At 43.1% G+C, this 14,118-nt stretch overlaps 1 protein-coding gene across 2 annotated transcripts in view; it reads right to left on the bottom strand.

The window, feature by feature from the left end:
• DENND1B (DENN domain containing 1B) overlaps nucleotides 1-14,118 on the bottom strand; it is a 151,690-nt gene that overhangs the window by 136,898 nt on the left and 674 nt on the right. For both annotated transcript variants that reach the window (XM_021404161.1, XM_021404162.1), the window contains exon 2: nucleotides 12,063-12,127. In XM_021404161.1, the coding sequence (XP_021259836.1) occupies nucleotides 12,063-12,127 (65 nt within the window). The remainder of the gene's footprint in view (nucleotides 1-12,062; nucleotides 12,128-14,118) is intronic.

Raw genomic sequence — 14,118 nt, 5'->3', positions numbered from 1 at the left:
TAAACGCAAATGCATCATTGTTTCACTGCTATGTATTGCATTTGAAGATAATTATTCTATTATGACATCTGAGAACTTCAGATTCAATTGGTGAACAAACCCCTTTCTCATCAGTGCTATATAGTAAACATTCTCTTAAGAAGAGCTTAATTGAAGTTGAAAATATTGATTTCAAATTAATCTTTTGGCTACTGGTGTTCAGAGCGGATCTGAGAACAGAGTCTGGCTTTCAGCCTGAGCATGCACAGCTGCAATGCCCACATTATCCTGCTATGTCTAGCTGATACAGTGTAGAGTTAGAAAAACCTCCAGAAATCTTGGTGAATAAAACACAAATATTATGGGGTAATTAAACTTTAGAACTATTGATTTATATTTCAAACGTGCTTTCTTTGGCTTCTAAGATGTATTATGTTGTTGTAATGGATCACTAGCGTTCTGCCACAGGATTATTAGTTGAGGATAACACAGAGCAAACACCATAATTTCTATTTGCTTTTCATACGTGACATGACTTTTAATATCCCCGTGAAATAGATTAATTGCATTCATACTGCTGGGACTTCAAAAAAAAAAATATTGGGGTTCTGGAACATCCATCAATAAAGGTACTTCCTCACTTCCCCTAACACTTAGCTGCTTCCTCATTTATCTCAAGTCAGGCTGTCTGTATCTGCTCCATGACTCATGTTGTGTTCTGACCCTCAGGCATGGAGGACCTGCAGTAACTGCTGTGCTAAGATACACTCCTCCTCCACATTTCCAAAGCAACATTAACTAAACATAGGTCTAAATATATATATGTGTATAAATATATATATACGTATATATGTGTGTGCATATATATATAAATATATTTTTTTTAAAAAAAGGAAGAAAACATCCAAAACATTTTGGTCTCACTGCATGCAGAGCATTTCAAAACATCGCTTCATTTGCAGCCATTGTTTGCGCTGTTCTGGCACATTTTGTCCTAGCAGGACTTTGCGTCTCACTTGCTGAGCAACGAACGCTTCAAGACGTGCTGACAACTAAAGCACACTGCTTGTGCTCAGCTGGGTAACTCCTAGGGCTGATGGGCCCGGGAGCAGAAGTAACATACATAAGCACCACGTTGCTGTTATATTAAGATACAAGAGGAATGTACAGGATGCACTTCTGCTGGCTTTGAAGGCACAACGTGAGCCACTCTGATCTGACTCCTACACTCCCCAGTTACGTTCCTGCAAGAAACCAGAATGCCCGTCCTAAGACCATGCAGCTCCTGCACAGAGAAGCCGCCTTTACTTTCCTCAGCCCCCACAGCCAGGTTACCATGCAGCCACAAGGACTCTCCAGGCCACACTCTTCTGAGGTGACCTCAGACACGGGCAAGCTTTTATCCTGAGCACTCTGACTCCCTGCAACTGAACAACTGGGCATCTTAAGCATCAGACACATCAACGCATCTGCTGGGTAACACTTCTGAAGAGAATGTTCATCACAGAACATCTCCATCAGGACGTAGGATAGCACACAGAGCATTCTGCAACGCACAGGAAAGCAGTGCCAGCCCAATCCAGGCATAGCAGCCCACAGGCAGCTCTGTGAGAGCACGGTTGTCACTGGAGGGGAGCTGCAGAGAGCAGTCCCCAGCAGCCAGCACCAGCTCACCTCCTGCAGCCAATTCCAGGGGCACTGGAACTCCCGGGAGCTTACTTTTAGTATTGTTTTATCTGGTTGAGCCCTTCGTTCTCTCCAATAATTGGAGCTGAAAGGATTTTTGTTTTGTTCACCGTTGAATAAATAATGCAGATTTCCTCCAAGGACTGCAAGGCCTGACAAATATCGTAAGACAAAGTGTTTTGCTGGATCTGCCAGCATCCAGCATCGTCACACAGAATTGTTTATTGCAGAGGAAGATAGTCACCATCGCTGGTTGCCAGAGAACTTAAGGCATGCTGAATTTTTATTTTTTTTTTTTATTTTTTTTTTTTAAATTGACAGTGGAAAATGCTTTCAGCCAGCAATACATGTTTTTCAGCCAGGCATTTAGAGGCAGCTAACCCAAAGTCTTTTTTGCTTTTTTTTTTAATTTGTATTGAGTTTCCATAGCACTGATTTCTATCACAATAACCAGTATGAAAGCAAATACATTACAAATTATTTTCTATAAAATACAGCGTATTCTACCAAGACCGAGAAAGGCAATGCTTTTTCAGCAGCTTCCTTACTAGTTATACTTGTCACCTGAGCTGACTTTTCTCCCCAGCTGACACCCACATAGGCATGGTTAGGGCAGCTCTTACAAGGCACCGCGGGGCTCTGACCCCATGCAGCACACAGAAGCAGATGTGAGCACGTACCTTCATTGCATGAGGCAGGCCCATTCCCAGACTACTCAGATACACCAGTTAAAAGTGCTCAACTGAATTAGCAACTGAATACTCAGCACCTTACCAATTAAGTTTTATCTGTCCTGGCGCACAAGCACTTTTTCATCACAGCTACCTGTGACATGACAAAAAGCTCATTCAGTTCAGCTGAAGGAGCAAACAATTCACCTGTCCTAGGGAAGGAAAGTCCCATCTTGTCAGGCAGTGTCCTCAGCAGGGAGAGGATACGTAGAAGATAAACTCTTTCCTGGACAAAGTTTTTTCAGAATGCCCCATATTATGTCGTGATATCATCAACTGCTTTCAGTTCTATAAGTTAATGCATGATACCTATCTAGTATCGTTACACAGGATCTTGTATATGCAACACAAATATATAGTCTATGTCCAAATGCACTATGCCTTAAAATCCCCACAAATTATAGGGATCTACCTTTCAGTTCTGTTTCTCCCCAAAGAGCTAAGCTTTACTGCATGAACAGAAAACTGGAAGACTCCAGCTAGATTGCTGAATCCATTTCCTCAAGTAAGGGACAGCAGTTTAGCCGAGTTAGTTAACCCAGAGACAACTCCACTCTGAAGCAAGCACGGGTCCAAAAGCCATCAGAGAAGCACGCCATGGGAAGCTGGCAGGCAACAGTAGCAGCATCTCAGGGGTTTTATTTTGTTTCTAGATCTGGTAACATACTTACTTGAAATAAATAAACAAACTCAACCACTTTGAATGAGCGCTGGGAGATGAAACCACAGCCATTGGATAGCCTGAAAATCCCAGCAGCTCCTGCTTCCCAACACATGTGAGCAGCTTCCTGCTCGTGCTGCGCCAGTTGCTGGGTGTGTGTTCGCACACAGATTCAGTTGGCACAAAAAATAAATCCTTGATGTGATCAGCATTTGAACTCAAATAAGAATTTCTTGCTCTCTATTAGAATGCAAGCAGAATTAATCATTCTGTGTCACTCTTTCCCCTTCTGAGTTTAAGGAAAAACGCAACGGTGAACTGTTACGTCTACAGCAAAATACTTCAGCTATGATGATTATTCCTCCGTAATGACTAAAACTTGACATTAACCTTGCAAGCTTGTAAAGTACATCTGAAGTAAACACAGAAACCAACGTGCTCTTTTCAGACACAAATTTGCACTTTGAGCCAGATTATAATCTACATCTGAATACCCACCCAAATGTGAAAAGAAATCAGATCTGTGTTCAAACTGCAACAAATGTCAACCAAGGGTGTTCTTCAAGTCTCATTTCTAATTAAGAGTTTCAGACTTGGACAGCACCATTCACATGAGGATTGCAAGCTCCGCAGAGGAAGACAGTGTGACTGAGGCACTGCTTTGGCTTCCCGAGCTCAGGAAATCCAACACCACACCCCAAATCTTGTTCAGACATTCCCCTACCCCCCCACCGCTTCTGCTTTTTCTCTTCTCCATCTACATGAAGTTCAGCATCAAGTTTTAATCTATTCTCCTAAACCAGAACCATAAGATATCTGAAGCCTTCTTCTACACAATTTATTTAGTTCCAACTGTAGAACCACAGTTCCAAAATACAGAGAAAATGTCAAGAGCAGATATAAGTTACTGTTTACAGCTTTTTAATATTTCCTGTCACTCAGAATCTCCCATTTCAAGTACGTGCCGGTAAATATCATGCTTTTCCCTGGATCCTGGAGTAATCGCAAGGCAGCCTACTATAAAAATAGATTTTATTAACACACTGATTGCAAAGAGGTGCTACGCGCAAATTGCCTTACTACACGGAGTTATTTCAAAGAATAAAACTAGCACTTCCCTGGGAAAACTTACTTTGGTTTCAGGGAGTTTGCTTTGTTCAGGGTTTGCTTGTTTTCAAGCTTTCTACTAGTAGTCCATGTAGCAGTTGTCTTTGTTGGCCTGACCGTGTTTTACTGTATTTACAAACAGAATGACCTATACCAAACTACAAGATGAGCATGTGTGTACTGCATCCCTCTGCCAGTGTTACAAGTGGGAGAGGAAAAAGAACTAAAAAGAACATAGCTGTGAATCAGAACAGAAACTCCACACTTCAGCCTTGACAAGTCAGTGCTAGAGAGAGGTGTCGTACGGCCTTGCGAAAAACATTACAAACCTTGAAAGCTTAACAAGTTTGCAAAGTTTTTTAGACAGATTTCAAATCCCCCCCACACACACAGAAGACAAGCCACTTAACTCTGTACAAGGACAGCTATCAGCAGAGCACAGCTTCTCAAAAAATGACAAACTTTGGTGCAAGTGGGACTGCTCGGCACGTGGGAGGGCAGAAGCATGCTGACATGAGCCCAGAAAAATTTGTGAACTCTTAACACTTGTGAATGCAGGCAGTTTGAAAGCCTGCAAACTGCCCCCCAGGCAGCCGTCTCAAGTAGTTAAGTACCGAAATGAAACAAAAATCAAAATTGAAAAATGCAGAGGAGTTTCAGCTTTTATACTGATGGACTGCATCGCATAATACGATTTGTCATTTGGGGCTCATGTTTACTTTCAATACTAAATGTCAATTCTACTGAGTTCTATACAAAGTTCTTACAGCAGATTACGATTTGTATTAGTTAACTTCTCAGATTTTTCCCTTCCCATTCCACTGCCCCAAAGCAGACCGCACTGCTGGAAGCGGCACGCAGCACCACGTCACACAATGGTACAGCCGGGCAGAGGCCTGCAGGGCAGTCAGCGGGCTCTGCCTGCCCCGTGCTGCTGCAGCTGGGGTCAGCTCCCCCAGCGCTGCCTGCGCCCCCCACCCACCCACCCGCTCTGAGGGCTCCTCTCCTCGGCGAGGCACGCAGGCAGGCAGGAGGAGCCCGCCCCTGACCTGCTGCCTCACTCACCATTCCTCCGCCCACCCGCCCATATCTGCGCCCACCTCCACATTACACACACATCCAAGAATCTCTTTAGGTCGGCAAAAAAAATCTATAGGAAATAAAGCACAGAAAAGCATTGACTTTCCTCCACATTTTTGCTTCTGGGAGGAGAAGCCAAAAGCTAGAATAACTAACCCTCCCTTTCTCTGTGTCTGAGGAATGAAAGAAAAGTGGAAAAGACATCAAAACACCCATCTTTACCATAGATACAATACCATAGTTGCTTTAATTGCTTTTGCTCATAATTCTACAACACCCACTCTTCGCTAGTGACAGTCCAAGCATACGGGAAGACATTGTTCATACCCTGAAGAATCTTCAACTTAAAAGGAAGAAACTTGAATCTAACAAATACACTTATTTAGACAGAAGCGGAGAGCTTTAAATTATACAGAAGACTGTCAGTTATTAAACTTTTACAGTTACATTTGGAGCTCGTACATGAGAGAGCTTGAGCCACACTCAGGCTTACACGCTTCGGTTTTGTTAACACGGATGAAAACAACACACGAACTCCAGCACTACACCTGCATTCGCTCTCAAAACGCATGCATCATCCTGAACGACGGACTGAGCAACACTCTGGTCAGTCAATAATCCTGTGGATAAAGCAGACTAGATGAAGTGGCTACTTCCAAGCCTCTTGGGCACCACCACTGGAAAATTTGAAAGGCAACAGCAAAATTAAGAAAGCATTATGTGGAAGTGGCACTAACCCAAAAATCCAGCACACGAGGTTACGAGGGTCGCCGGGGTGGTTACATGTAATGAAACATCTAACGAGCACAGAAAGGAAGCCCTCAGTTTCTACATACAAAAGCTGCATTTAGGACTATCACCAGATAGTCCATGTTGGGAAATGGTGTTGTACAAATTAAGAAAACATCTTTAACTCCAATGAGTAAAATGAACTCCAATGTGTTATGAAAATTTCAAAATGAAAGTCTACAAGTAAATACGAGACTTGTAAGTAAGTTCATCAAATTCATAGCAACGTACGTTTGCTCTCCATAGTCACCTGAAAAGCATACTTGAAAACATTAGGGAGGCCTAAATTTTGGTAGGCCAAAGCAGTGAAAAGGGTTGGCAATGCAGAAAGACTGTATTAAAAGTTTAGTCACTCTTTAAAAAAAATACTGCAGGCTTCTTCATGCGTTACACTGATAGAATTATCTTTGTAATCAGGTTCAAGTGATGCTCTGAAAAAAAAGAAATACAGCAGAGGAAAAGAGTTATCTGATCAGAACGTTACACCCACAGGCTCACAGTGTTTGTGGTTAATAAGCACTTCTCAACAGTGAAGAAAACAATTACTAAAAAAAAAAAAAACTAAAACAGAGCTTGCTCTACCACAATCCTGCAATCAGTTTTGGAAGATGCTTAATGAAAATCCTACCAAAGCAAGACAGGTTGCCTATGAACCCAACTGCCTACTGCATTAAACTTCTTTTCAAGAGCTGGGACCTTCCTAGAAGTATCTGTCCTATTAGTGCCTTATAGATAAGAACCAAATCCCACACACACAAGAAAAAAGGAGAACTTTTAAAGAAAAAGAATTTAAAGATCTTGCATCACTAATATTTATTGTCATTCTGGTACAGGCAAGGCAAGCTGCGGGAGTTATTCATGCAATTCACCACCAACTATTTAAAGCACCTTCTCCAAAAATCATGCATCTAGCCCTAGGGGTGTAGGAGGCACCGCAGTATTTAAAGAGGAAATAGAAGAAAAGCAATCAAATCTCAAAACCTTGTTCCAACCCAATCATTCTTTCCTTTAACAGAAAACAAACTGCTATTTCTAAGGGGTTTTCATGTAAAACTTGAACAGCTTCAGTCAGGTTTAATGAGTCCTGGACTCAGACTGAGACTATCAGTGCTTTAATTCCCTTAATCTAACAGCACATTCACAGCGGAGCCTTTTCAAGCCTAGAATTCTCTCTGCTGTTCTGCGTACGTGCTATAATTGAAGAAAATGGTGCAGCAAACTGTGCTCTTAACCACACAAACCAAAAGCAGTTTGAGTCACTCCTTCTTGGGAAGCTGTGGACAAAAATGCAGAAGACCTTCTGTTCAGAGCAGCTGTTGCATAGAGCCACCTCTCTGCTTCTAGCTGCTCTACTTGCATTGCCTCTGTGTTGGGCTTCTGCAATCCAGCTTCAATGAAATCAGCAGAGAGAGTACAGTGTATAAAATTAGTTGTATTATCAACTTTTTCTTTATGTATTTAACCAAAATCGAAAGTTCAGTTGTACGCATGCATCAACATTTATATGTTTACATATGCATAAATATACAACACTCAAAAAGATGACACTGGAATTATTACTCTGGGCACATCCAATGTTCAGAACTCAGAAACATCATTTCCCCAGAAATTGTTTACTTTCCACCATGGAAGGACATGCATTGAAAATATAATGACAAAAGAGGAAAAAGAAGCTGAAGGCTGCTTTGGTTAGCAATGTGAATGCTCAGGTACAGTAAAAAACATCCAAGAGACAGGGCAGTGACAGAATGACCCTGCTTTATGCTGCCGTACCATCTTGGACCAAGAGCCTTACGCAAGGCTACGCACTCAAGAAGACTATAAGAGTGCATTATTTCTGATTTCTAGTTTATTATTTCTGATTCAGCCCAAAGAGCAAAGATCATGTAACTTTTTACCCCAGCCTAGAGAGCAATGTTAGTCTTTAAAACAACCCTACAGTTTCTATAATATCTGTTTCCGAGCCTGAACACAGAAGGCCAACTGCTGATGTTAGAACACACAGATATTTTTGCTGTCATTTTGCTTGTTGCTCCCCAAAGAGAAGCAAAGGAAAGAATTAATGAAAACTTGCAGGTGCCTGGGAGACGATGTCAGACCTTCTGCTACACGGTGCTACCGACGCTGCCAGCCACATCTGCGGCTGAAGCAGCGGGCTGTTAGAGCAGCCGGGCGCTCACCTCGCTGTCACACAGCAAACCAAGGTGAGCAGAGGTCAGCACTTCCCTAAATTCTGCCCGAGCTGCCTTACAGATTTTCCAAAGCAGCAGCCGCCACGCTGCTCAGTTACTATGTTTCAACATGCCATGACATTGAGGATTACAATTCTGACCAGCTGCAGAGGACTCGCAGTTTTGACATTGGCTACAATGTGACTTTCCCGAAGTCTTATTTCCCCTCTTCGGAATGCACGCTTCAACTTAAAGATGAAATGCAACTTTAAGATTCTTAGAAGAGGAGTAATATCAAAAGTGAAAACAGAGTAAGCAGCATCTCCTAAGCTGGTAAGGGAACCATGTTCTGCTTTGTGCTAGTAGAAAGCATTAAGCTCTTCTAATAAACTGATTTATTTTTTTTTTTACTGCAACCCAAGCAAAGAACAAAGATTATCAACAAGAGCAACAATGTCAAAACCCACGCTACTACTTCAATGGAGCCCTCAGTTAGAGGAACATGGATTTAAGAATCCCTATCTCCAGCTCCACAAATGAGAAAAGCTTAGAAGTAGTAAAATGGTGTAAGTCTAGCGATATTATTGTGTTGCCCCACAGCTTAAAAAGAAAGAGCAAGAGAGAGCAGTCGCAAAGCATCATCCTCTCAGCCAACAACAAGGTACTGAGAAATACATACTCAACTAAGCAACACTTACGTTGCAGAAAACAGACATCCAACACAAAAATACTAACAATAGGTCCAGCTGTAACTAATGCCACGCTAGCACCATTAAGCCTATGGCCACTGAGGAGCTATCTACCATGTGTGGAGTGATACATTTATATTAACCTACCTGCAAGCTCTCAACAGTCTTCTCCAAATAGAAAACACTGCAAATCATTAGTGGAATGATTTAAGATCAAATTTGATAATAAAAATAAACCCTACAACATTTCATGTATGCACGATCCTTTAGAGCCGGAAAAGCCCTGGGACGCTGTCAGATCTGGAAAAATTAACATTCTTTGAGAGTTCTGCTTTAATTAAGAAGTTACCTTAAATAACTTCTCCAAAGAGCATACTAATTTTAACTGCAAAATTTTTCCTCATATCAAATTAGCACAGGTGTGTAGCATGCTAATAAAATCATCATCTTATTAACAGTCACACAGTCAGGAGAGCTACCTCCATTTTTATTTGTTAGAACAGTTATACACTGGCAAAGAGAAATTAAAATTCAGGAGAACGCATATTACAGCAAAGCTTGAGCAGAAAAGGCTCAAAGATGCACAGGTCATGTTAAGGTCTTCCCCTCCGCTAAGTCGGCTTCCCCTGCTGCTCGCTCATGTGGGGAGATCATCATTTCGTGGCTGTGATATTTCCACGGCAACACTGATGACAGTGATGTCGCAAATTCAGCCCTGACATAGCTCCAGGATCAAGTACAAGAGCAGATGGGATGCGAGGGAGAAAGCCCCTATTTAAACACAAATCTCTTTCATAAGAAAGAAAGGCTCGAGCAAAGAAACAGGTGACTGGATCACATCTTCAAGTATGAGATATTCAAAAGATTATCCTAGCATGAAAATCTATTTAAAGGCAAGACCTACAATGCAGGGTAACTGTCAAATTTGTTAGGCCTTATAATAAACCAGCCCTGAAAGCTCCCTGTTTAGCATGACCACAGTGCTCTGTTTCCAAAGGGGCCATGCAGACAATGCACTTGTATCCCTTATGCCTTTCCCTTCAATAACTTCAATGTTTGGATATATTAATTTGATACATTACTGTGCTCACACTACCGTGCGTAAATAAAACGTCAAGCCTTCACTGGAAAGTTTACTATCTGAATTAGATATAAAATAAAAGAAATTAAGAAGACTCCCACGTGGCTCACAAAGTACAGGAGGATGGTAACCAGAACATTCCACCAGCACAATCTTGTTGGCAAAAGGAAACTGTACATAGGTCCTCATTAGAGGACTCTTACAAGAACCAACACAACCTCCAGGCTGCTGCAACCTCTACAAACCTCTCTCTGGGCACATGACACAGATGCTGTTGGCATCCCTCCTCATGGTCCCCCCCACCACAGGTGACCAGCGGGGCTGAGAGGATGGCAGTCAGAGGTGGAGTAGGACAGGAAGCACTTACAGAACAACCACAAAGGCAGCCCCGTGTCACCTCAGCTCACGGCCACGGCTGCACGCAAGCCAAAGTTGTTCCATACAGGGCAGCTCACAACTAGCACAACGTGGCCACCTGGGCAGGTAGAAGCGAGCCAGCCCAGAGCTCACAGGTAACACAAGGCAGCTCCATACAGCCATTGAGGCAGAGGGTTATCAGCAGTCTGGCTCTCAGGAGGGAAAGGATGAAAGAGAAGTTAAATAAAGCCTGCAGGGAGAGGCTGGGCCTGAGTGAGTCTCCAAGGAAAGATGTTGGCTAAAGGCACTCTGCAAGGAACAACATTATCAGGAGTGCTAGTTTGCTCTCACAGTCTCTATCTATGAATTTGCCAAGGTAAAAACTGCAGGAGGGAGCAAGCAGAAGATGGTGTGCACCATGATACAAAACACAGCACAGCAATGACCCAAGCTAGGGAAGCCAGCTCGATTCCCCAAACCATGACTGTACCAACAGCAAATCAGAAAGGTGGGCATTAAGTGGAAGGATGCTGCTGGTCACAAAAAAAAAAAAAAAGAAAATAACCAAGGGTTGCAGCAGGACGAAGATGTTATTCTACAGCTGAATGAGAACAGTGTTATGAGGAACAGAAAATGAAACAAAGAGCAGAAGAACCTGAGACATCGGTAATGGATAGCATACAATATAGCAGGTACAGAAAAGCCTGTTGGGACTGCCAAGAAAAGACCTAAATAGCTCCGATAGTTTAGCTTCAACAGAAACAGTCTTTATAGACATGTTAGGCAGGTACCCTTTACACCACTAATGGAAATGTTGGCTTAAGGGGGAAAAAAAAAAAGGGTACTTTGGGGTTATGTACGTGTATAAGGGCTTCTGTTGGCTTCTAACTCAGCAAAGTAAACTCAGGAAATAGCATCCATTAGCACAGCAGGATAAGAAATACACTCAATTTGAAAGTGTAATTGATTGTTCTTACAACTGTGATTAAGACGCAACTGTCACAGGCTAACAGGACTACAGCATGACCCCAACAAGACTTCGCTCCCTGTGTTTCTAAAAGGCCAACAACCTTGGATGATAGCATGAACAGAGCTCCCCCAAAGCAAGTTATAGAGGTCACTTCAATTTCAGCGCTAGCAACCTCTTAACAGGAGATGCAAAAAGCCTGTCTCGGATAACTCCCGCAGTATGAGAGCTCCATAGCGCACACCTGCAGAGATGCAAAACCAGTGGCTAACAGGAGCACGCATCAGTGCTCACTGCCGCTTGCGTCATGTATCGTGCCAAAGCATCTGCCAAACACAAGCTACAAAAAAGGTTTCTTCCTGTTGTCCAGCAGAGAAACTTTCTTCCCTGCTGCGGCACTGATTAAATGAAGAGTCCACTGACAGGCAGAGGTCAATTGTTCTGATAAAATGAAATCTTACATAACATCAACATTTTCTTAATAACTGTAGCAGCTCCATTTCAAGCCCAAGCTTTGCAAGTTACTCTGTCACAACAAAAATATTTTACAGCTAAACAACCAAAAATAAAAGCACAACAATAAAAAAAAATGACAACGATGAAAACATTAGGAGATTTTAAAAAATAATGACGTGTCCACACATTTTCTAACGCAATCCAAATGCAAAAGCAATCCATAATACTAAATAAAGCTAGAGAAGGATACAAACAAGCCTTTTCCATCTCTCATTTCTATGATACTGGCAAACACAGTACATTATTACCTTCATTTTCAGATGCTTGGCATTTCACCTTCAGTACCAAATCAAAGGTACGTTCTGGATTTTCCCTAGAAAAAGCAAACAATTAATCATATAGATGCTTCAGACAACATAAATCGTTTTCCACGGTGTTACATCTTTTCTATTCTACTTGTCCAGAATACATTAAAATAAATTAAAAATCCATTAAAATGAAATTAGAAATCACAGTGGTTCTTCCTTAGAAATAAGAAGTCACACTTCCATCTACAGCCTTAGAAAAAACAGTAAGGCAGATAAATGCACTGTTTCGCTTGTCTAACTGATGTTGCCACCGCCTTAAACATCAAGATAGTTTTTTTTGGAGTTGACATCGTACCATACTTCACAGGTGAAGGGGAAAAAAAAGGACTCATAAAATCCTTATCAATTGATCAATTTGAAACATTAACAGAGTTCCAGGAAGCCTCTCCTAACTTTGGTTTCTACCTAACAGGCACTTCTATTTCAATCCCACTCATTTTGCTGCTGTCTTTAATGCACTTGATCACCACCACAAGGCAGAGATTCTCCCAGCTTCCTCTTTCTTAAGAGGCTGACCCCCATCAGCCACAGCTTTGCAGGTTGAGTCGCAAACATGATTCAAGGAGTGAGGAAGCACTGCTGCAGGAACCAGGGTTAGACCCAGCCCCCACTCAGCCCTGCAGCAGCCACCCACCCACCGGTGCCTTTCAGCAGCACGCACCTGACAGTAACAACTGCAGTGCTAATTGCAAGGAACGCCCAACATAATCCCAAACCAAGTATTTATTGGAATAGCTCAAACTGGCATTACCATACCACTGAGCTCTCTGTCTACCAAGCGTACTGCTATTTATATTAAAAACAAGTGGTATAACCGCACCCATATCAATTAGCTATTTAACCACATAAAAGGCTCACACATGAGCTCCCTCTGTGAGTAACGCCCCACTGAAGTCAGCTAGGGTTGTAAGTAGGTGAAAACTCCAGGATTTAGCCCCAGGTTTCTGGAACTTAAAGAGAAGGGCGCAGTGAATTAATACCCTGTTGTTTCTTTAAAGGGAATTCTGAGTGAAATGCAGGAGCTGAGCAGGAGAAAACCTCAGCTGTCAAAAATTAATGGATTCAGGCCACGCTTTTACTGATCTCAGCATTATCATCTACTGGGATACACAATCAGAGTCTAACTCAGGTTACAGAGACGTAAGCCACCCATGCCACAGTCTTTCCTTGCATCATATTTTAAAGTATTTAGTTGTGAAAATCCTGCAGGCAGGAGAACAGATTCTGCTCTGAGTTACAGAAACTCAAGCCTGGGATCTCAGAGCTGTACCCCAGTACTACAGCCAGCTCTTAGCCCTGCAGGTTGGGGATGGAACTGAGGAGGCCTGGCTGTCTGGAAAAGCAGCCATAAGACCGTTGCTTTAAGAGAAGTGACATTTCCCCACGACGTTACCCAAGCTGAGGTTATTTACTCCTTCCCTGTTTCCAGGTGTCCTCACCACAGCGTGCCAGGTGCAGGAGGCAGGCCAGCACTGCTGTGAGGAGCACAGCCTGAGGGATGCACCAGCAGCTGCACTCCCCATCTCACACCACACCAGCTCAGCCTCCCCAGAAAGCTGCTGCTAAGTTTGTTCTTCACATCCCACTATGCTCAGAAGTGTTAAAAATGTGTTAAGAGTAATCTGAGAATTGTCAGACAGTCTTTGCCGCTACTACTCTGTACCCACTCATTCATCATCCCCCCCACATCCAGATTTTTGTCAACTCAGAAAAACGCGTGTAACATCTCTCAGCTCCCGCTCTTCGAGGAGACGGCTCCCGGGCAGGGAGCGGAGCAGCAGCACGGCAGCCTCGGCCAGTTTCTCACCCGCCGCATACACCTGCCGCAGCGCAGTGCCAGCACAAAGGCTGGAGCCGCAGAGCAGATCGATCTCGGGCAGCTTGAGGAGCCTTTGTGCCCGCGCGGCGGCACGCCGCCCCGCCACCATTTCACGGCCGCTTACGGCGGGAGGCTCCCGAGGGCGCGACCCGCCCCCGGCGCCCGCCCGCCCGTCCC

Source organism: Numida meleagris, chromosome 7 (assembly GCF_002078875.1).
Source record: "Numida meleagris isolate 19003 breed g44 Domestic line chromosome 7, NumMel1.0, whole genome shotgun sequence".
Taxonomy (NCBI): Eukaryota; Metazoa; Chordata; class Aves; order Galliformes; family Numididae; genus Numida; species Numida meleagris.
The sequence above is the reverse complement of the archived record's forward strand: the minus strand, read 5'-3'. Positions and strand labels throughout refer to the sequence as shown.